General features: G+C 40.7%; 1 protein-coding gene across 7 annotated transcripts in view; it reads right to left on the bottom strand.

Annotated features, from left to right (window-relative positions):
- Window positions 1–484: 484 nt before the first annotated feature.
- gabra1 (gamma-aminobutyric acid type A receptor subunit alpha1) overlaps window positions 485–24,460 on the bottom strand; it is a 28,285-nt gene continuing 4,309 nt past the window's right edge. For all 7 annotated transcript variants that reach the window (XM_068601315.1, XM_068601308.1, XM_068601310.1 and 4 more), the window contains 8 exons: window positions 21,921–22,033; window positions 20,788–20,855; window positions 18,977–19,197; window positions 17,430–17,512; window positions 16,045–16,188; window positions 14,952–15,104; window positions 5,212–5,414; window positions 485–4,601 (listed from right to left, as the gene is read on the bottom strand). In XM_068601315.1, the coding sequence (XP_068457416.1) occupies window positions 4,281–4,601; window positions 5,212–5,414; window positions 14,952–15,104; window positions 16,045–16,188; window positions 17,430–17,512; window positions 18,977–19,197; window positions 20,788–20,855; window positions 21,921–22,033 (1,306 nt within the window). In that variant the 3' untranslated portion in view covers window positions 485–4,280. The remainder of the gene's footprint in view (window positions 4,602–5,211; window positions 5,415–14,951; window positions 15,105–16,044; window positions 16,189–17,429; window positions 17,513–18,976; window positions 19,198–20,787; window positions 20,856–21,920; window positions 22,034–24,460) is intronic.

The following is a 24,460-nucleotide window of genomic DNA, read 5'->3' on the forward strand; positions in this document are numbered from 1 at the left end:
AAACATGTGCAACAAATTAAGTGTCAATTTGGAATAGGCCAGTTCATCATTCTCATCAGTTACTCTTGACATCATTTTTTGGGGGAATACAAGTATGCTGCTGATAATTAGAGTCCTAATACATCTAAAAATATATTTTATAGAGTTTTATGACACAGGAATCATTCATTTTAATTGTCTAAATGTAATATCCGTTGCTTAACAAAGCCTGTTTATTTTTCCTTTATTTGTTTCGATATTCTTTCATCTATCCAGTGGACTGTTTCCAAGAGACTCTCTTATTGAAATGTACAAACATCACATATTAAGTACAGTGTGTGTAAACTGACAACAGAAAGGGTGAAATTTACACACAACCCATGTCATAGTTTTACTTCCTGTGATGTAAACTGTGCACAAAGCGTAATATGTTATGCTTCCTGGCAGAGACCTATGTGTCTTTGTCTGGTCATCCATAGCACAATGACAGAGGTATAGCCACAAATTTCAGTTGTTTTCTTTTTATTTAAAGACTAATGCAGAGAATCAGATTCTACAGGGCCATATCATAACCAAAAGAAACAAAAGAAAACATTTACAGAAGGTTCACCATTTCTACATCCATTAGAACCCAATAGCATTGGACTATCAACACATTCCTGTGTGTGTATGTGGCTATGTGTGATTGTGTGCGTTTTAAACGTGTGTTTGTCGATGTCCATAGGTAGACAGTCTCACTCTAGTTTCTCTTTCCCTAATCAACTTTTGTGCTTTAGAAAATTAGTTTTATTTTTTTTTTTACATTTCAGTGAAAATCAGAACATATTTTGCTTGATAAAAATACAAGAAAAACTCCAGTAGGTATCTAGGAATAACCAAAGACTCAATGTTGAAAAGCAAGTGCTGCTGAGAACTGCAATGGACCTTGCATCAAACATAATGAAAGAAATGACAGATGTGCCTACAAATGTGTTATTTACATGTATGCTCTGCATATGAATGTGACGGTAAAAGTTGGAAGCTCATGATTGCACTGTGCCTCATATTTCACATTCTCTCTCTGGAGCGTTAAATGTAGCAAAACCAGACCTGGCTCAAAAATATGTCTAACGGTCTATCGCATTTGTTTGATCCTGCTTGGAGTACAAGAAAGGGGCTTAGAAAAAGATTTTCCAAACTTTTCCAATACAAAATTCACTTACTCTGTTAAAGTCAAACTCTCTTGCGCACCCTGTCGTATCATTGAGCTTTGGAAAGCAAACGATAAACAAAACCACCATTTTTGTAATGACAAACAAGCTCAAGAAATGAACAGAATATTATTAACAAGTTGATCTTGTTACAGTTTTGCTCCTGTTTTTTTTTTTTTTTCAGTTCAATCACTTTATTGCATGTCTCTGGAGAAAAAGTGCAATCAACAATGACGGCCATTTTCCCTTCAACCACCGACAAATCCAAAGCGCAAACAAAAGAGATAATCCACTGTTTTCTTTGATGTCACCCTGTATAGCCATGGTTGAAAGAGGAAAAAAAAAAACTAGTGGGTGCACAGCTGATATAAACGCTAAGCTTATTTTTTATTCATTTTTTTTATAATAGCTTGTAAATCTGAAACACAATGGTCAGGGAGAGAAGGTCAATGATGTGGTTCAAAGCTGTCCTTGCATAGCACAAAGCTGACTACATAAATGTAATGATATTGTTCTTCTAAATGTGCAAAATGCATAACAATAGGTTGATAATACAAACAATATTCATCATCATCTTAGCTAATAACTTCATTAATAGAATCAAATACTGTATGCATTATGTATATTACATATGTATATATATATTTTTTCTTCATGATAATAAACATACATACACTAGTTTAGAATTCAAATATCTTTATACAACTCTTCATCCTGAACTCTCCATTTCCTTGAGCCTCTGCGTGTAGGTTAAGTGGCTGTTAACAGTAGACTTGCATATGCCTGCAAAGACATCTGCCATTAGGGGATAGGTTCAGCATTGGTCATAATGATAATGCAAATAATAACAATAGCAACAACCAGCGGTCTCTTTTTTTGTCTTCCTCTGGCGAGAGCATGATTTCTTCACCCCAGTGCACTAACACAGAGAATTCTGCAGGGTTCTTACATGTAATTTAAGATGTTTAGTGCCCTGTAAAACATATTTCCAAAAAAAAAGCACACCCAGAACCCATGATGCAATGCAATGCACCGGCACGCCCTAACATGTAAGGTGGAGATTTCGTGACATAAGGTTAGAGTGGGAGCCCGAGGCTTCGGAAACCCAAGCTGGACACACAATGCAATGCCTGTTACGTTTGACCAAATCGAAATAATTCCTAGATGTCCATGTTTATCGCTGAATCTACGAGTAGCGAGGGTTCAGTGTAAAGCTACAATGGATACCAGCCCCAGACTGAGTGTCAGGTTCAGGTCCTAAGAAAAGCCCTTGCTAATTTAATATTGCTACATTAACATAATTTCAATATCGACTTTTCAGAAAACCCTCAACGTGCCACATCAGAGAAGAAGCATGTCCTTAAAATGTGTGTGTGTGTTTTTTGAATAAGTTAAAAGAAAAAAAAAAGAGCAAGCAATGTTCAAGACAAAACAAAAGCATTTTTTTTTTCTTCACATTTACGTTAGTTTCTGTTGTTTTGTTTTTTTTTTTCTCGGAAGAGGGATTGACATCATGCTACAAAAATATATTCATCTCCGTCGCTATCGTGGAACTACAAGACAAGTCCTCTGTGTGAAACACAGCGCCGGCTAAAACAAGATTACAGTGCCACTTCAACTCACCGTCTCCTTCCTCTCTTTGTCTCTTTCTGTCTCTGTCCCTGTCTCTCGCTGTTGCTCACCAACAAGCAGCAACAAATGAGTCCAAACGGGCATGTGATACTGAAGGCAGTGTAGCTGGTACTTTCTGAGTGTTACGTCTCAATTTTTAACTGAAAGGAGATGGTGACTCAACAGGGTCAGGGGACACAGTGGGATGGAAAATACAGATGTGCCCTCAATCAACAAAGTAGCAGCCATCACAGCTTCAACTCTGAAAATTCCCCCCAAAAAAGGCACTTCTCCTCCTTCTCAGTGTGCCCCACCTGTTGTTAAGCGATGCCTACTTTACTTTGCTATAAATGGCGTTTTGGCCCCACCATAAATAGAATAAACAAAACAAGTAAATAATGTGTGATTTAATTCTAAATGTCAAATGCACTCCAGGATTCGAGATGATGTTTACATTCTTACTCATAACTAACCAATCTCAGATTACACTGTTGATGTTGTTGCTGTTGTTGCCGTCAGTGTGTACACAAACACACAGTTGAATAATATTTTACTTCAGTGTGAAAGCAGCTTTGAAAGGAACGCGAACAGTCACTTAAGCGTGAATTAGACCAGTATATATTCTTTTTGTAGAAATTATCATGAACCGAAACAAAAAACAAATACAATAAAAGAATTATCGTCTCCATGTTTTCAATAAACATACCCTTTAGTTACACTTTGCAAAGCTTAAACATAATATTGACATCTCTAACTCTTGATACTATTTACAATGCTGTGGAAATAAAAATAATACTATTATAAATGAGCACAGATAGGATTGAATTTCTTCCATTTTTTTAATCCCTAAATAAATGGTGTGAGACATGTGTTATTGCTATTGCAGAAACCCTAAAGTATTTTCAAGAATGACATAATTAATCTCGTAAAACATCTACAAAGAATTTAAAATTTGACAAAGAATGAGCGTAGCATTGTTGCTGCTGATATCAAATAAACTAAGCTATGTGTCGTCAGTGTGGATCTGTATTTTGAATAAATAAACAAATAAGAAGATGCCCTGCCCATGCATATACACAAGTGCCTTTTACCGTGTCTGTGATTCCATGTTTAAATAAAACAGAAACAGACATTAAAATGAAAAGAACAAACATAGAAATAAAAGCCCATTAACAGGTTTGGGCTATGTGGAGTTGTAGAATTGCGTTCTCTGGGCTATATATTTATAGTAGCATTTTCTTAGTAGCATCACCCGAGACCTGAACAACATCCTTTCAAAAGTCTGTATAGCTATCTTTCTTTTTTTTTTTTTCTCTATTTCGTTTTTTCAAAATCTTCAAACTTTAGGTAAACATAGAAGCAATGCAACAACTGGGAGTTCAAACCAGCATGGACACCATGTTTGTCTGAAAATGAAATAAAACACCTGTTTTTAGAAGGAATAAGAAAGGAAATGAAAATAAAAATAGACAGGTATATTTTAAAGGAATGAAACATGGATTAGTGTGGACCCATCCCCTGCAATTTGGGCTTCTTATTCAAGTAGGTTGCCCAGTAGACCAAGTTAAAGGTTCCAAAGAGCAACGGGAAGGCTATTCTGGCAATCCTGTCTATCTTGCTCACACTGTTAAAGGTCTTCTTGGCCTCTGGAGGCTTGGGCTTTGGCTCCTCCTTAGGCTCAGTTGGGGGTGGCGGGGCGCTTTTGGCAATAGTGGCCAATCCAGGGTCTCTGGCAATATTGGGGGCGAAGGCTGTAGCAGTGGCAGCTGGGTAGGCTGTAGTGTTGTTCTTCTTGAGGAGGGACTCCTTCTTCTTCTTTTGCTGATTGCGTTGGTTGGGGAAAGCATTGGGAAAAGTAAAAATGAATAAAGTTCAGGTTCTTTAAAGATGTACTTGATAGGTTTTGCGCCATTGTTGATGTCAATGTGACATTCAGCAATATGCCATTCAGCAGCTTGATGATCATTCAGTTGACATATGGATATTAAGTTCAGAAATATACATTCGTCACATCAACATATTTCCAAGCAGAAGCAATTCATCTTACAATATATATATATACATATGTATATATTATACATACAAAGAGATTACAGAGTATGGTGCTGCTAACTGCAGCATTGAGACAAGCGGAGCAGCAGGCACAAGATGAACATTAAACTATTAATGTTCATGTCATGTTACTCAATTTACAAATGAAGATGAGCTGAGGACAGCATCTACATGTCCCCTGCCTGGCCCTCAACAGTTAAGTGCTAACCGTCCTGGGTCTTTCCTTCCCTAGATATTCCCTCGATCCTCTCATTTTGCTCAGAGGATTTTTGTTTTGGTTTGGAGACTACTAACTAACCGTTGTCTCTCAACACATCGGTCTCGTATCTATTCATTTGTTTGTAGGTCCCTTAGGAACATATGCAATATGAAAAAATACCTTCTCTGGCACCACACTCTTTCCATCCCAGGCGTAGCCCCTCTTGGTGAAGTAGTTGACCGTGGCAAACTCAATGAGGGCCGAGAAGACGAAGGCATAGCACACTGCGATGAACCAGTCCATAGCTGTGGCGTAGGCCACTTTCGGGAGAGAATTCCTGGCACTGATACTGAGTGTGGTCATGGTCAGGACAGTGGTCACTCCTGCAGGCAGACACGACAACGCAGACATGTGAAATATGATCAAATCTCACAACCACTTGCTACGATGACTCATTTGTGAACCATAAAGGTATGAAAAGAAAAACATGTTTCTGTTTTATAAAGTATGTCAATTGGGCAGAATTCTACACCGTACAATGAGCAACTAGAAACCACACCCCTTTGTTAATTCAATAAATCAGGCATTTCCAGAGCACACGTGTTTTAGCACAATTGTGAAGTCATGGTTAATCTAAGCCAGCGTTGTGCTCTACAGTATTGATGGTCTATATTTGCTAAAATGGAGCAATCAACAGATTCATCACATAGGGACTTTGCAGAGCATATATATATATATATATATATATATATATATATATATATATATATATATATATATATATATATATATATATGTGTGTGTGTGTGTGTGTCTGTGTGTGTGTGTGTTTTCTCAAATCAAATGAGCAAGCAGTTCATTCACATTAATCTATGTGAGCAGCTGATACAGTATTACAGCTCGTGCTTTTAATAGACTCCGAGAGGCCGAGATTTCCACAGATGCAGCTGGAAGACGCAGTTGGCCTCAGAGATACTGCTGCTGACTAATACCAGGCTAAATAGGCTTTCTCTCTAAATTTGACCCGCACAACGACGCTAAAGCAGTCATGAAGCGATGAAAAAAAAAGCATAAATGAATAGAGTTGACGCATGTTTATAGCCAACGTGCCTCATATTAAGGAGCGCACGTCAAGCCCGGAAAACCAAATCTCTCAGCTACGACATCAGCTATCGAGAGCTGAGATGAGACACAGTGCAGAGAGGGAGAGGAACTGGGTCAGAGCACAGCTAACGATGCGGTGCTCATCACGGAACAGACTACTGCAGATGTTTACACACCAAATAACATCAGCCCAAGCAGCAAACAATCCACCAATTCAGCCCGGGCTACCATGAAGGGAGGTGAGGAACAGCTGTTGTGTACAGGAATGATAAAATATGCAGAGAGGATCCTCCCACACATGTGGAGAGAGGTGTTTCTGTAAAGAACACACATGTACTGTACATGATACCGCCACATACACACTTTCATGTTTAAATGATACATCCTATGTACGTTTTAGTTCACATTTGAAAACAGGAGAATGTTATATGAATGGTCTTTTTTTGGGGGAAATTGTTTGTTAAAGCTGTGCAAATAGTTGCTTGGATGCCTCTGCAACTACACGGCTAAGCTTATTTAAGTCAGTGCTTGCATCTTTCTCTCACCACTTTGCCAGTGGACTTTTCTCATGTTGCAATATATTGTTATGATATTTAAGACGTTCACAGTATAGACTAATGGTGACAAATGTACCATCAAGTCATGCATCAAATCTCCAGCCTCCACTGTAGTTCATATGGAATAAAGCAAAATGAATTAAATACACATAAAAGATTTCTAATAAAGCTGCTTAATACTTTTAATTGGTTCTTAACTTAATATGATTTTTTTTTCAAGCTGCCTTTGTAATTATTATGCCATTGTCTGTCAAATTATTATTTACAAATCTACAAAGACAGTTCCGAAAAAAAAAAAATCGTATTAAGTTCAGAAGCTTCATGATGACATACATGTATGAAAAAAAAACAAAAAAAACGGAATTATAAATTCTTCTTTCTCCTCGGCAATGATGTAAGTGCTAAGTGATGAGTCACAGACTCCTCATCCTCCTACTCTCTTTTAACATGATTTTGGCATTACTGAGTTGGTGCTGAGACATGAAGCATAAAGGCTGAGTGTTGTGTTCTCATTAGCCAGAGCCAAACAAATGGCTGGCCATTAGCCACAACTGAATAGGGCACCGCTAATGGAGACTGGATAGGTAAAGTTGTCAATTTGTATTTCTCAGCTTCTCATTGCATGTTGTTTATTACATATCCCAAATATATATTGTGTTTAATTTGATGAAAAATGACATTCAGGAGGTATAAAGAACAGCATCTGCCTCTTCGTCACAGATGGTATATTTGCATTTCCATAAGCACAACTCAGATGTGAGGAACGACGTTTCTATGCTACAGTAAGTGTATTAATACATGATGACAATGTTATATACTGCACCCACTACTTAGCAGGGCATTGTATGGTTTGTTTATATACTTTTATGGGAATGCATGGCAGCAGGAGATATGAAATGATGCTTAAGACACATTCATACCAGGTTTTCAAACCTTCCATTTAAACACATATTGCTGTTTAAATACAGCTAATGAATATTAGATAAATAACATTTTGAGGGAATGTCAAAACACATTGGTTTTCTCTCAGGTAATAAAAGAAGAAAAAAAAACACGCTAAAAAAGTAGCATCATAGTTTGCATTCGATTGGCATAAGGAAAGGACAGATGTGGGTTTTACTAAAAAAAAAGAGTGCATGTAAAAGAACCATGTGAAGTATGAACCATTTTATCAAAAGTCTAAGGCTTAAGCTATAAAAACTTGGGAACTAAATGCTGCTGGTTTACCTAAATTACTTCTGCAAATGAGTTGCCTGCAAATGCGAGATGTAGAATCCACACATACTGTGCATCACATAAAGCTGTAATTGGATTGGAAGCTCCAGCTTGGTGTCACAGTTTAAATCATTTTAGGAAACAGAACAGTGTCTTGAGATTTCCAGTGGAGTGTAACTCTAGCACCAAGGTGTCGCTGCTCATGAGGTGGGTGCCAGAACATTCTCCATTGGAGAACAGCCAGTGCAAAGTGATTTTGCCAGCAATCATGTGTGCTTATGGCCTCAGCAGGTACTGGAGCACAAAAGCATGACACCTCACAATCATTGCCTCAGTACGGAGATAAGATGGTGTGAAGGAAGGGGAACAAGGAAATAAATGTGCAGCAAAACAACGAGATAACCCAAATACATGTGTGGGAGGAGGAATGAGGCCTACAAGGAGATTCAAGATATGCGCGGTCCAGTGGTAGGAAGGGATGGAGCCCGGTGAGGGCAGGGTGGATGGAAAGATTGGCGACAACAGAGTGGTGCCAATCTGCCAGGTATTTTGTTTGCCAGTAAATCGGTTAATAGTGTGGGGGAGGATGAAGACAGCACCACTGGGTATTACGCAAGTCCTCACAAAGGCGCTCTGATGATTGGAATCATATTTTCTTTACTGTGTTTGACAAGCTTCGTTGTCATGGAAACAGGTCTTCCGACACTATCGATGTCCTCATGCCGCAAAAGACTAAAGAAAAAGAGAATCACGTTCGCTGATTTGGAATCGACTGATTATTGAGTATTGGTTTGCTTTGTTTCCTGCACACAATGGCGTGTCACATGCGTGTATGTATGTAAAAGTTTCCGTGTGTGTGTGTGTGTTTGTACCAACAAGGTGGACAGGTATTTGTTTCCCACCTCCATGAAGAACAATCCTCCTGTGTGTGTGTGTGTGTGTGTTTAGCAGTGGGCCTGCTTAGGAACAATTTAGAGAGCTGGTTAGTTGATTCATTAGGACGCGACTCCAGAGCTGGTTTTAAATGACTCCGTTTGACATGTTGTAACTAATAGACTTGAGGCTTTGAATGATGCTAATGAACAAAGCCACTGATCTGTAAAGTTCTAACTGGATTAATAGTGGTGTAACTTCATTTTTGAGAGACCCTTCCACTCAATTTAGCGCAGCGTGCACAAGCACTGACACTTGATTTACATGATACATATCTTCTAGCATGTTGGTTGTCTCTGTTCGCAGACTCTCTTTCAAACACACACAGGGTTATCGGGAAGGAAACGTCAAGGCATCGAGAAAGATGGAGTGAGAAAGCAAATTTGGGGGAACTAAATTAGGGATTTAAGGTGATGAATGACAAGGCGAGAAAGACTATTTCAAGGTGGGAAGTCTGTCACTGCTGCTTCAGACAAAGACAAGTTTGAAATGACTTGCACTGACCGTGCAAATGTGCATTTTTGGAAAATGTCGGGCAGATAGTGTCCACGTGGTTAATAGCTTCCTGACGCAGCAAGGTAAAGCTTATAGAAATTTGATTTCTTGTCTATCAGGGTAATCAGTCTGAGAGACATTTAGTGCCTAAAAAGGCTCCAGATTAAAAAAAAGAAATGGCTCCATGGGCCTAGCTCAAAATAAATGAAAACGCTTTTTTAGTTCAACTTTGTTTGTCCCTTAGCGTCAAGCGATGTGTCTGCATGAGGTGCAAAGTCATTGTTTATAATCAATATAGATGTTGTTGGTTTTTCTCCTACAGTTTACAGTTTGACGACTTTTAAATGACAGGCTTCAGCCAATCTGACCAATCTGAAGCCAGTGAGTTCAATGCACTGCTGAGCCGTTGGCTCGCAGCCAGGCCACACATCTCTGAATCTCTGTGGGGGAGAGTGAGCCCTGAGGAAAATCTCTCTCTCTCTCTCTCTCTCTCTCTCTCTCTCTCTCTCTCTCTCAGATGCTCCCTCGTTCTGGGCGGAAAGTTGCCTCAGAAAACATTTTGACTGAGTAGGCAACCAATCACACGTGACGATCAAAATGTGGGGGCGAGGTCAAAAGTACATTGTCCCTGCTGACTCAAAGAATAGGAAGCCCTTTATGTGTGACTAAGAGCATGAATACAAGTCGGTTGCTAGAGAGGGCTTGCATTAAAGTTGATGTGAATGAAATGTTTTACAGACCGTTCACTGGAATGCGCAGCTACAGCTGAGCAAGGACAGTACACTCAATACTTGTTTTGTGCTTACGCCTTTAAGAAAGCTTTAAAAAGACTCTAAGGACACCTTTAGTGAACCTCGTTCCCTTCCTGCATCAGCCATATCTCTAACGTTTGGAGGCTACAAATGTCGTAGTCAGTGTTGTGTTACTGGGCTGTATTCATTGGCACGGAATATCACACGGAAACCAATTTAAATGTTGGGATTTTGGTAAAAATTCAAATTAAAACAAATGCAGGCCATCGCAGGTAAGTGGTATTTTTCACACATATAAGAAGGATCTTATAGTAATACAATAATGAGGATACCACTGTTGTATAGTTTGTAAAGACAGTTGTTAATGGTCATGCTTTTTGTGCAGGGAGTTGTCAAAACAACCCTTTATATTCCCTCAACCAGCCCCGAGCGTGGAGCTGTCTTTATCGGATGTCTATCAACATCTTCACTGTGCCGCGGCTACTTACTTATTCATGCCTTATCAATAACCGAAGCCTCGGGGGACCTGACTCACACACACACACACACACACACACACACACACACACACACACACACACACACACACACACACACACACACATTCCATTCAGCATTACTACGTCATCTCTGATTTACATAAATGAAGAAATATATTGACACGTTGATTGGCGGGTGAGTTAAATGACTGTGCCAGCACAACAGCTGTGAGAACTCTACCACACACACGCACACATGCACATGCACACGCACACACACACACACACACACACACACACACACACACAGGAACTGCACTGCCTTCAATGTTGTCAGCTATAATCATGAATTCATGAGCAGCGACTGGCACACAACCAGCATGTGCACATATAGCAAAAAAAAAACAGGAGTTGACACGTACACACTCTTACTTGTGTACACAAGTACACACAAAACAAATTCAAATACACACACAGACCCCCGCACGCACACAAGGTGTTATTCCTTAATGAGCAGATACATTAAACAGCATCATGAGAGAACCAATAAATACTCAGCCAATCGTTTAAAGAGGCGAGAAGCAAGGAAGATAATCTTCTGAGCACTGCTGTCTCTGACAACTTAGAGACCGAGCGGCGAGAGGGAGTGTGATAGAGCGAGAGGGAGAGAGAGGAAGAGAGAGACATATCAGCACCATCAGTGGCTGTTTAATTTTGGTTTTCAATTGGCCTGAAAATATATATATTGCCAACAGTTTTCCACTAAAGCAAACTGGCTATGAACTAATCAGCTTCCTAATCGGCACAATGATAAATAAGATAACTCTACCCACTGCTGTGTTTTTAAATTGCCAATTCATCTACAGGGGAAGCTTTAGAAAATAAAACAAGATTTCGTGCAGAGCTGCGCTTCATATTCATAATGTAATTCAAACAGAGACTTCAGTTCAGTCCTGTTTATGGGGTTTCTGTGTCAGATTCCAACATCTGTGTTGGAAATATAGTCATATCTTTAGTAATTAGAGTACGCACATCACAATTTCAGTAGTTGTGTTGTCTTTTTTATGTTTAGTGTCCATTGCACCAGCGCACACCATTTGACACATGATTCTGTTCCAATAAGAAAAAACATTAAAGTCAATGTGTAAAGTGTGTCTGCTGGAGGAATGCCTAATATACATATTTAATCCTCACGTTTTAAATATAATATCTTAAAACACCATATTTTCTAGTTTAAAAAATAGTTTACTGTCCTTTTTCAGACATGGAATACATTGCTGTAGCTTAATTTATGTGTCTATTAAAATAATAGCTATTGTCAATTATTCATAGGTACATCAATGTTCCACTTTGTTCAGACATGACAGCACTATTATGGACAAAGCTATAATTTCAAAGTCACGACATAATATGAAGGAAGAAGCATGTTTGATATCACTAAAGAAAGTCCAGATTAAGTTTGGGTTGCCATTTATATTAACATATGTTGAAGTAATTCATTCATCACCCAATAAACTATTGTCGGTGGCCTGTGTGAAACTTTGAAGTGTCGGGCCACTGACACAAGATGAGTGGGGAGTGAGAAAGTGTTCTTTGTGCATACGCGTTCATACTTAAGTGATACATTTGACACAGAACGGCTAATAAGGTGGAACATCACGCACATTTAATATCTCTCTGTGTATTCAACCTTGGTCTCTAATAGCCTTTACATTAACCGGATGGCAGTCAATTTAGACTTACTGACATTACTGACATGACTCTTTTGGGGAAAGTAACATACTGTAAAATTGGAATCTACAAAACGTGGTGCGTTTCTGAACGGGACTTTGAACTCCAGCGCATGGAGTATTACATGTGTTTCATTAGCATTCTGTTCCTGTCAAGCCCTGAGCTGTCTGGTTCAAAAACCTGACACCTGTCTACTTCCCATCACACGCATTGAATGTTTAAAGCACCATTCACAAGCCCGGCTCTCAAAATAATCACTGCACGCGACCATATCAAGGCGTAAGAAGACAAATGGAGCCAGAGGGGCTTCGACGCATCCCCCGTACACATCAAGCAGTGAGACCTTAACCTCTTTCAGACATGAACATATTATCCCTGGGTTTACATTGAATATTGTGATGGAGGTTGCATTTTGTATATGATTCACTGAAGATCAGAGCTTCAGTGTGAAGACAGCTGAGAGCCCTATTTCATCCTAATAGCCCTAAACACACGTACAATGGTTTTGACATACCACATAAATCTCTGACTTAGATGATAGCCAGCGGATTAAGATGGCAATGAAAGATCCTGATTGTCTGCTATGTCGTTTTAATGATGCATTTACAGCGATATTGACATGGTAACCTCTTTGAAGAACAGCCTCATTCATCTGCTGTCTCAGGTGATGCATATTAATCACACGAATGACCTACCTAGCATACCTTGATGCTGTGCTGCTCTGCGTCTTCATGAAAGCGCGTGTGCGTGCTTATTCAACTGTGATTGTGTGCGTGCGCGTGTGTACGTGTGGGTGTGTGTGCGTGTGTGTGTGTGTGTGAGCGCACCGCATGCATGTAATCTCATGAAGCAGAACCAGCAATGATAGCATGAGGGACACACACATGCCCTAGATAGTTGTTCGAATTTAATCTAGGCCATCCTCATTTCCCCTCGACACGTGACGAGCACCGCAGGTAGCTAGCTGTGACACACGAAGACACTAACAACTCACACAAACAGACACCAAAACAATGCGGGAAGAGTGGGAAAAAATGTGCTCGAGACTGCAGAGTTGCAAAATCCGGGGTCTGTGTAATGTTTCTGTGAAAGCTCTTTAAGTAGTATAGGCAAGGGGAGACACTGACATCCATGAGAAGGAGGAGGAGGAAGACGAGGAGGAGGAGGAGGAGGAGAGAGAGGGTAAGGAGAAAAACAAGAAGAATGAGTGTAGGGTGAGGTAACTCAAGGACATTCTGCCTGCTGCTGTGCTTTGCTGCTACAGAGCATGCTGCAGACTAGCAAGAGCTTTCCTTTTGGGCGGTATTATGTAAGACCTCAGTGTGACAGACAGTTAGATACACACACACACACACACACACACACACACACACACACACACACACACACACACACTGACGAACACTTACATCACACTCAGGCAGGCACAAACACTCACAAACACACACACGCACGCACGCACTTGTAGGCAAACATTCAGAGCACGTAAATCTAAATTCACACTGAGCCTTGTGCTTGAATTTCTACTGCAGCCAGCCACAGCTGATTACAGCTCGTGTTCACCCCGTTGGTGCAGAGACAGAAGAGAAGAAGAAGAGGAAGAGGAGAGAAGAGAACAGAGTACCGCACAATGATGCTTGGACTTTTTTTTCTTTTCACCGTTTAATATCCGTGAAGGGAATAGTTTGACATTTTGGCAACTACGCTTATTAGCTTTCTTGCTGAGAATTAGATGAGAAGATTGATGCCGCTCTGTCATCCCTGCGAGGTTGCCGGGTTGCCAGGCAACCGGCGGAGACACCGGGAAGATGCTGTGGCCACTGTTCATGAAATTGTTGCAGCATGTTGTCCCATTTTCATTTCTGTTTGCGTACATATTAAACAAACAAGCTACAACGTGGGAATTAGAGAGCTTAAGAAGTGTTGGCATTTGTTGAACTTTCATTTGCCTTCTCCTTCCAGCTCTTATCTAACTCTCCTCAAAGGAAACAAGTGCACACATTTCCCCGAAATGTTAACCACTTGTTTAAATAAAAAACTGTTGTCCTTATTGGAGAATGTTTTTCCAGCGTCAGGTAAAGCAATCGTTCTCTTTGCTTCACTCTGACTGTCAATCACATCTCATCAAACTCCATCAACACACATATGAGACAATCGATCAAGGACCCCAAACATTATTTTTTTTCCGGGAAGCAGCCTCCCTCCATGTTGTTTCACGCACTACTCTGGCACAGAGAAACAAAAGGTGAAATCTGATTGGACGAGCTATACTCAGATTTCACCTTTTGTTTCTCTATGCTAGCTCTACGCTTTTAACGTGTAATTAATGCGTTGATGTTATATGATGTCCTTGTTTTATGTTGATTTTAACCATGTAAAGCGACATGGAGTACTTTGAAAAGCGCTATATAAATACAATGTTATTATTATTATTAGAGTAGTGCATTCAACAACACGCTAACAGCCAGCTAGCTAGTGTAAACACCTGCGAGCATTATGGATGTCGTGGGCCCGCGTGGCCATTGACATGCGCTGTGATTGGTCAGTGAAGATACCGTCACACCATCACATCAGAACATATTCATAAATCTTCTGTTGACAGGCTCATTTCTCTACCAGCATATGTTTAGAAGAGAAGGGAGCAGACAACTCACCAAAGACAGTCCTGGCAGGGACGGACTCTCTGTTGAGCCAGAAAGACACTTGGGAGAGGATGACTGTCATGATGCAAGGTAGATATGTCTGGATCACAAAGTAACCAATTTTCCTCTTCAGGTGGAAGTGGGTTGTCATCACAACATACTCTCCTGTGAGAAGCAGACAAAAGTCAGAAAGAATGCGCAAATAAACTTTACACTTAAAAATATATATCGAGGACATTTATCTATTGTACCTGTCTCCGTAGAGTTAGTGTTTTATTTTTCTTCTAAATGGTTTGTTTTGTCTTCTCCCTCATATTTTATTGCGGTTGAGAATTATTGGCATAGTTATAGGTGTCATTTGTCAACAAACTCAATACACACACATAACCTATTTCATCAGTGCAGTTAGACCCAGTTGCAGAGAGAAAACGACCAATACAGCAACAACAGGGTTTTATGTGGTTATATCAATGTGCTGATTGTGAGGCTTTTCCAGTGCAATACACACTAGAACAAATACAACAACATAAAAGATAAATGCATTTAAAGATCGACATTATTTAATCAAGCTTGATAGTTGCAGTCACTTGGGATCTTGTTGCAAACAAGGCAAATGATTGGGGCCGAGGGCGGTCTTGAGCTTTACTTTCTGCCTGCAGCTAGTTTCACTGCAAACAGGTCACCCATTTTAGGCTGTCACTAATTTGCGCCTGTGTCAATAAAGCAAAGAGGTGGAGAAAATATGTCATCGCAAGTAGGGAAATTATAAATCTAGAGCATGGCCTGTCATGTGTAAAACTACAAACGGATGTCGTTGAAGATACAGATGAACCGTAGCAGCTGTGTCAAAATGTGTCGTTTCAGACCAGTTCGTTTTCATCAGTGATGAACGATGAACAAGACCGAATGAACCGTGAAAAGGACAAAGTGACTGTGCATGGACTGAGCCTCGGTCTTTCTCAGTAGCGTAGACTGGGTAATTCAATGTGAACATCATACACGTCAACGACTTAATTCAAAATGCAAAGATTTCCTTGAAAAACATGTATATATTTCAAGGTAAACTGTGTCACTCAGAGCACAGTGTACCCTTACTGAAACCCACCTGTGCTGGACTGCACCACACCAGAATTCACACTCTGCCCCATCAGATCGTACTGGTTTAATCTGGACCCATCCTCTGCCACCACCACAGATTGGTCAGCCCCTCTGGTCCACACATAAACCACCTCTGCTTGAGTGTAGGCATCTGACAAGGACGAACAGAGTGAAAAGTTATAAATTATTTGGCTGCCGGTTGTCTGTTGTCACGTGATGCCTCGCGGGTTATATTTTTAGCTATTTAGTGAGTTGCTGGGTTGAATACCAGTTGAGAAAAAGGCAAATCTGGAATGAAATATTCCACTCAATTCCTCTTGATTTATTTTCTCATGATCTCCGCTTGTCTGCTTTCATCTCATCTCCTCTACTCTCGTCTCATTTATGCCTGTCTTGTCTCATTTTCTATTTAAGCATATTATTTTCTTTCACCTTGTTAGAGTGTCTGCTAACCTTATTTCCACTGTTTTATCCGATCCTTTTAAAGATCATTCCGTCTCATATTTGGTCTCCTTTCCAACAATTTTGCATTTCAACATGCGATGCGTTGTCATGTCACATTGTGTCATGTCATCCCTGGAAATGTAAGAAAACAAATAAACAACATCCCAACAGGACATCGTGACCTTAAAACAGCCAAGTCAGTCTGTTCTTCCCTCCGGCCACACAACCTGTCAAAGCTGCAGTGTGGCTCGACCACTGCAGAGGAAAGGATGGCTCGACTGCAGACTGCAGCATAAGGAAGAGAGCTCATCACTGAAATATTTAGGGAGTGAGTTCAATTTAAAGGGGGGTGGGGTTGCGTGGGGTGGGGGGGGGACTCGGTCCTCTCACTCACGTTGTGCAGCTGCCTGAAGAATGTCACAGAGATAGTGTAACGTTCCCTCTTTTCCACTTTTGGTATATTTCTGCTCGCTTTCTCTCCCCTCGCCCCCTCCTTCCTCTGTTTTTTTTTTTCTCATTTATTTTTCCTCTCATTCCATATTCTTGTCTCCAACCTCCATCTTTCTATCTCCTGTTATGTCTTCTCAAGGATGATGCCGGGAAGGGTTAGCTGTCAGCGGTGAGCAGCTGGTGTGATGCTCTGGAAATGTTACAAAGAGCGCTGCCTGGGATAAACACAGGTCCATGCACTGCATGCCCGCCAGGGTCTTGCGGGGTCTTGCAGGGCCTGGCGGGGTTGAATGGGGGGACCAGAGGGGCCTTGACGGACAGTTCCTCCGGGTGAACAGCTGTTACCACACTGTCATCCCTTATCAGGGACTGGTGCTGGGGTCGCGCTTCCACTTGGATGAGGTAGTGACAGCATGTCACAGAGGCAAGCGTGAGTCTGTGTGATGTGCATGTATGTCCATGTATGTACGGCTGTGTGTGAGTGCAGAGGCCACTTACAGCTGCCAAATTTCAGTGGACAAGCATGGGCATCCATAGGGAAGTCCTCCAGGTGCATGGGGCATTCTGCTCTTACTGTAAGCCTAGAGAGATTCAAACAGACATTGATCGTGAATTGTGACAAAAAAACAAGTAGAGGAAGGCAAGGAAATAATACAAAACACAGCATCTAGCAGAGCTAGGAAGAAATACATCATAGTAACAGTGGTCAAGATGAGGATCGTATGAATTAAGGCACATGAATCACAATTTAGTACAATGATGCACAAGGGACAGTTGGTGCACTTTTTTTTTTTTTACCAGTTTCTCAGCACCAAACGCTGTCAAACTGCGGCTACTGTCCCCCAAAGCAACAGAAAGGATCCAATTCCCTGAGCTGTAGGTTTCCATTTCCTGACAGCTTGGTGAAAAACAGCACGTCAGGCCACCCGTGACACACTAATCTCCCATCCATCCCTCATCTCGCTCATCTGTGACAACAATATGGGCTCCGCCTCCACCCCCTCCCCCTGCTAGTAAACATGCTAAAACAAATGTTTTACAATCCTTGCCTTAGACATCTTACATTAGCATCACTCTGCGGTGTGCATCAGGGATCGTACTGTCTGTAAAGCATTTATTTACCCACAGTGTGCTGAAGGCTACCGAGGTGCCACGACTGGTTCTACACTCAGCTCAGCTGGTCATACACCTTATCTTCCTGCTCGCAACTGTCAAGCAGCATCCCCAAAGTGATAAATCATGACAGGGTACAACTACCGTATTTTTTTCGGGTGAACACCACGATGAAAAAATGACAAATTCAAAATGAAATTGTTTGTGGTGCATAGAAGGTAGACATGGCATTGCTAAAGAACAATGAATTAATCAATATATAGTGATAATGAATAATCTTATATATCTTGTATGTGTTAAGTAGCATACGTTTTCAGAACTGAGATCTGAAGATTGGCTAAACGCAGGTTCATTCTTGACATATTTGTAAAAAAAAAAGATTTTACAGAGAGGATTAAATCTGAAAATTCCATCAGCAGCCATAAATAAATCTAAAAATCTGAAGATGCAAATAGACAAAGTAATCTCAGAAAGGTTCTATAAAACTGGTAATGGTCGGTTTTATTCCTTATGACAACATATTTTATGATTGGAAACATGGCAAAACAAACAACAGCATGGATCTTGATATTGTGTATGCTTGCAAGCTTAATCAATCCTCTGTGCTCTTTGATCTCCATCGCTTTCCAAAAATAAAAATAAAAACACCCATCAATAAACCATGCTGGTGCACTGGAGGACATATTCCTTCTTTTCCATGAACACGGGCACTGAAATGTATCATGAGTAGTTTCCACATACCCCAATATGGTGTTGCAAATACTTACTGGTCCACCAAATGTGCATTAACACAGCTGACAATGGTCCCCCAAATACATCTATATTCACTTCAGTTTGATTAAACGAGGATTAAAAGTCAGCTCAGAAACATTCAACTCTAAGCTGCAGCGTTAAGCTAGGTCGGAGTTGAATATAGAATATAGTCAGCCTACCTCATGGTGTACAGCAGTGTGCCTTCCTCTGTGATTCGCAGTAGTTTGTTAGGCATGGTCATGTTGTGAGCCACCGACTTCTTGCCATTGTGGAAGAAGGTGTCGGGGGTCCAGATCTTGCTGGCCATCAGGTTGTTGAGACGCAGTACGGCCATGGGTCCTTTAAACTTTAACCTTTCATCCTTCCAGCTCTGTCTGAAGAATACGTCAATGGTGTACTCCTACAGGTGGGCAGTGGCAGGTAGAGAAAAGGAAAAGTCAAGAATGAGGCAAACAGAAAATCCCCCAACCCCATTGCTGTTTTCCTTCCATCGCATCTTCTAAAGCTAGCTTGGAGAAGATGCTGAGTAATCCGGCCTTATTTTTCCATTTCTTCCTTTTTCGTGTTTTCAATTTTTCCCTTTTCTCTCCCTCTTGTCACTTTGACTTTCTTATGTTAGTCTTGGCCTAGTTTCCCTGCTGCTAACTGTCTCTTCATGTTAAATGCTTTTGCAAATATGGTGAAGATCTAGTGGATGGAGGAGCATGGTTTTCTGGCTGGTATCTTTTTTTTAAAGTATGCTCTGTTGCGTAAAGTTGAGTAATTGTTCTTTATATCACTCATTAATATGTGAGGTATTCTTTTCATTACATTTTGTTGAATATGTTACATGATTATGGGTACGCAATATGCAAATGAAGCATCATTTTTGTATTGCATTGTTAGGTGAGAGCCAAAAATAATCAGTGTTTGCATTTATCTTTGGGGAAACTTCTTTGTTCAGTAATCAAAATCACACTGGACACAAAAGGGAAGCACGGGACACAAAATTAACAGGATATTTCATTTTGAAGGCAGCTAATGGCTATAGCTGAGAGCAGACTTTAATGGTTCCACATGACTGGCCGGCAAAGTAAAGGGAGCCTGTAAAAATTACAGCGCAGCATGTTTTTTTGTTCTCTTCTTTCCCCATTTCCACTTGGCCCACGTAAGATAATTAGTGTGAGCTGAAACAGCTTCAAGGTAATAGAGGGGGGATAGGGAAAGGCTGGAGATGGAGAAAATATTCTTGAGCTCTTCCTTCTGGCCTCAGCAGCGAAATAGTCCCGGCCCGCATGTCAGCCTCTGCAATTAACTGCGATTACGTCCAATGGAGTAGAGCACTTCACGTGCAGATAACAGGAGTCGTTTTTATCCAAAGGAGAGGCAGTGAGACGTTTGGATGAGATTAATTGGTTTCCAGTGCTGAGTAAAGATGCCCAAGTTTGAGAAGCCCACGGTTTTTCTTCTTTTTTTTTTGGCACATTGAAAGGTAATCACTTATAGTTAAATATTGCATTTTAGTCAAAGTCATCATACGGTAGTGCTTATTGATTATCTGCAAATGGGTGTGAAAACAGCTCGACCTCAATAGCCGACCGTTTCTTTGCTCCAGATTGTTTAGTAAAGACATCAGCGTGGGTATATGGGTATATACATGTGAAGAATCTATCACAAGCAGGGCTGTTTTTTTTTTTTAACATTGCAAAATATTTTGGGGTTGAAGCAAACAGCCTATTTGGACCTCCACATAAAAGGCACGTGCAGTCATATTTACGAGCATGGGTGGCATTTATGTAGAGTGGGATTACGATCCATGCACCAGAAAATACATTTCACGTGTCACAGTTTTATTAACACATCAGGAGTTAATGGAATGAATCATCAAATTAATAATGACTTGACAGTTTGGAGACCATTGTGCCCAGAGAGGTTATAGGGCAGGGGTGAGCATGCAGGGACAAGAACAGGCAGAAACTAGTGACATTTACAGAGGCGAAAGGAGCCTTACCATCTCATGGTCCGAAACGGGTCCAATACTAGTCACGAAAATGTCAGTCTTGACTTCGGTTACGCGCTCTGTTGAAGCAGGAAATTGCCAGAGTGAGTGACTATATGTGGCATTCATTAGCTCCTAACTACCTGTTAATACAAGACCACCTGGCTATGGTCTCTTATCCATTCAATCTATTCAACATCATTTTGAACACTTGGACACACACACACACACGCATAAATTGAAAATAAGAACAACAACATAAAAATGCTCATTTTGGATGTCGATAACCATTTCTGCTGGTATTGGTATCAGAGTCAGCTCCATAACCCGGACGATGGTTCAATTTCTTAATACATTTGCGCATTGCTGTGTTACTGAAAATACACCACTCTGGTCCCATAATAGTGGTAGACAAAATGGGTCCTTTAGGGACACAATTGGAAGAGGTGGTAGAAGCAATAGGTATGTGTCTATGTGTGTGTCTATGTGTGTGTGTGTGTGAGGGTTTGTATCTTTTGATTCTGAAACTCAACTACTACATCTTGATTTATGAATGATACCCATCGTAATCTATAATTTCTTCCCCTCAGTCGCTGAACTTCTAGCAACCGAGGGTCGCTTTTAGCCGGTTTTATTCGCCTGTTTGATGTCTGCTGCATCACAGTGTGGAGTTCTCAGTGTCCTTCACACACCAATTCTCACATTATCTCTCTCCATTTTCTCTTTTACTCTCCGTTTCTTTCCATTCCTCCCATTTTCCATTTCTGGATTTGTCTCTCAGTCTCCCTGCCATTTTGTTTTCTCTCTCTCAAACAATGGACAGTTGACAATACAGTGAAGGGGCTGCTCACACAATAAAATGTCAGTCACTATGTTATATGAGACGTGCTCGATATATTCCAATTCACTGTTTCACAAAAGCAGCAGGTGAATAATGAATCTGCAGTTAATTATCATTCACAAAATCTGACACTGTAAGCAAACCCATCTCCATACGATGTTGTCGTATGGATATTACTCTGTGGAAAAGTAAGCTATTTTTAGGAGTCCTTCAAACGGGTATTTACATATTGACAAAAAAAGGAAAAAGATTCAAACAGTTACCATGAGGGATAAAAGACATTGAAAGACTTGGGTTAACTGACCTCCTAGTCCTGGCCTGAGGCGATTGTCATAGCCATCCAGAAGACTGTCTAAGATCTTGGTGAACACTGTAGTGTTATCTTTCTGTTCATCTGTCATGCCGTTCTGCCCAGCGCTGGCAAAGCAAAGAAGAAGATTCAATGTCGTCACAGCTAGAATCCAAAAAACACACTCAAAACTGCCAAAAGAGAAAGAACAAACTGAATAATATATCAAAAACAAAACATGAGGATCGTAGTCTGTTGAAGTACATGGGGAACACAGAATGCATCGTGAATCATATTAATCATAAAACAATGAATTAACCAAGAACTCCAAAATACTGCATGACACTGACGCCTTTCAGTGTCAAAGGCAATTTACAATTCAGTGTGTGACCATGAGGTTTGAAATTGTGTTGATACGATAATAATGAACAAGTGATTGTCAAGGGATAGACTGGATAGGAACACGTTGCACAAAGCCACATTATCCTGTATTATCCCTTTGGAAAGTGTGGCGAGTGTTAAAGTTATTTCATCGAAATGTAAAACTGGGCATCCGGAGCGCATGCGTATGTGCGAACATACGCCCACACATCTCACCCTGAGAGAGAAAGGGAAAGAATAGAGGAATCACAATCCATTATTTATACCTTAATATGCTCTTTTAGACCACAAAGGCCTTGCTGAATGTGCTCTTTGAACAACATAAAACAAAATGCTTAGAGCAATGCCGAAAACAGTCACAATCAGTAATTGTAAGAGCGGAGTTTGCAGCATCTCCATGCATAAATATTTGATAGCACTCATAATCAGGAATACAGCTCCTAATTACACTGTATAAAAGCAGGGTGCGACAGGAAGATATGTGTGTTCTTGTGTGTGTGTGTGTGTGTGTGTGCGCAGCTCATTGCAAGCTTTTGTACATATTCATGCATATGTTTGAATGTGCGACAATATTTAGATTAAACTCTCTCACAATGCATCGTGTGCCTTAAAGCAATCATCCTCTCCCTCTCTTTATGCCAGTAGCGTTTGGTTTCATTGCATGCTAAATAAACAGCAAGTGTTTGGAAACAAGCTCTGCAAGCTGAACGGCTCCAAGGAGAGTGAGAGGTCATCAAGATTATTTAGCGGGGACCTGCAATGGGAGGGAAGGACAAGTAGGAGGGATGGCTGGAGGGAGAGTACCGTCTGGAGAAACATGCAAGGAACGCGTGAAGGAAAAGACAAAGAAGAGAGAAAAATGGAGATGATGGAGATCGGGGAGGCGGGGGGGGGGGGGGCGGGGGTGGATACATTGGAGGTTGGGAAAAGGTGAGGAAATTGCGAAGTGACACTGGGGAGTGGCGCTCGGTGAGACGGCTCACGTTCAAAGCTGCGGGATCTGCCTCAATCCCACGTGTTTGAACGTGAGCCGCTGAACACTTTGCTTTCTAAACAAGGATGCTGCATCCGCGTCACACATGGATTTGTGTAAAAAGGGTTAATGCGCATCTCTCTGCCACCAATTTCCCTTAATTCGCAAAGCGTCCTTCTATCTGCCAAAAAAAAAGAACACTCTGAAAACCGAAGCCAGTATTAAAACTGTGAAAACTGTGATGAGCAATTTTGTTTTGCATCCGTCTTGGAGGTAACAGCTTGGAAATACTCAAATTCAAAATGATAATGTATCTGTTTTGTTCAGCTCGGGAAAGACAGTTATGTATAAATACAGGAAGCATAAATTGCCTCCATGGGACATCAGCTGAAGCAAAAATAAAACACAACCTCCTCTTTGATTGCAAATTAATGTTCTTGTTTTCCCCATTTATTTTGGCATTACCAATTTTCAAAATCAAAAGAAAGACATCGGAACAGATTTTGTCTGCCACAAAGGTTACAGTGCTCTTGTTATAGTTTTCACCGACAGAGAAAACAAGCCGGGAGCCTTTGCTCTTCTAAGTTAACTAATTAAGACAAGTATAAATATTAGGGGGATGTACAAGTGAACATCCATGTTGCAAGTAATAATCAATCAGTGGCAGAACTAGTGACATGTCCACTCTTTTGTACAAAATGAAGCAATCGTTCAATGGGCATACTTCTTTGACCTTGCAACATTTTTGAAACATAATCTGCTGTATTTTATACCTTAATTCCAGACACCGACAAGTGGAATTTGTCATCTCAAGCGCATAGAAAACTATATTATTTACACGTTGGGACGAGATGGAATAATATGGCAGATGTGTTTCTTCATGGTAGAAATTGTTTGCGGTGTATGTGGGTAACAGAGGCGGCGGTGGGAGGGTTGGGGTTGTATGTCAAGGTAAAGGAAAGAAAATGCTGAGAAAAAGGTGCTGTGGAAGAATACACATGTTTATCAGCCAGGGGCCACTTCCTCATAAAACATTGTACACCATCCCCATCTACAGGTCATCTGAACAGCAACAGTGCCGTTCACACTCGCTCTGCCAATGTCTCTCTTTCTCTCCCCCCCGTCTCCCTTTCTCCATTTTACTGCACGTCTCTCTCTCTCGGTCCCTTCTCCCTCTCGTCACTCGGATATCTAATTATAA

The sequence above is a fragment of the Clinocottus analis genome, unplaced genomic scaffold, assembly GCF_023055335.1.
Source record: "Clinocottus analis isolate CAN_PGR_092001 unplaced genomic scaffold, fCliAna1.0.p SCAF_5, whole genome shotgun sequence".
NCBI lineage: Eukaryota > Metazoa > Chordata > Actinopteri > Perciformes > Cottidae > Clinocottus > Clinocottus analis.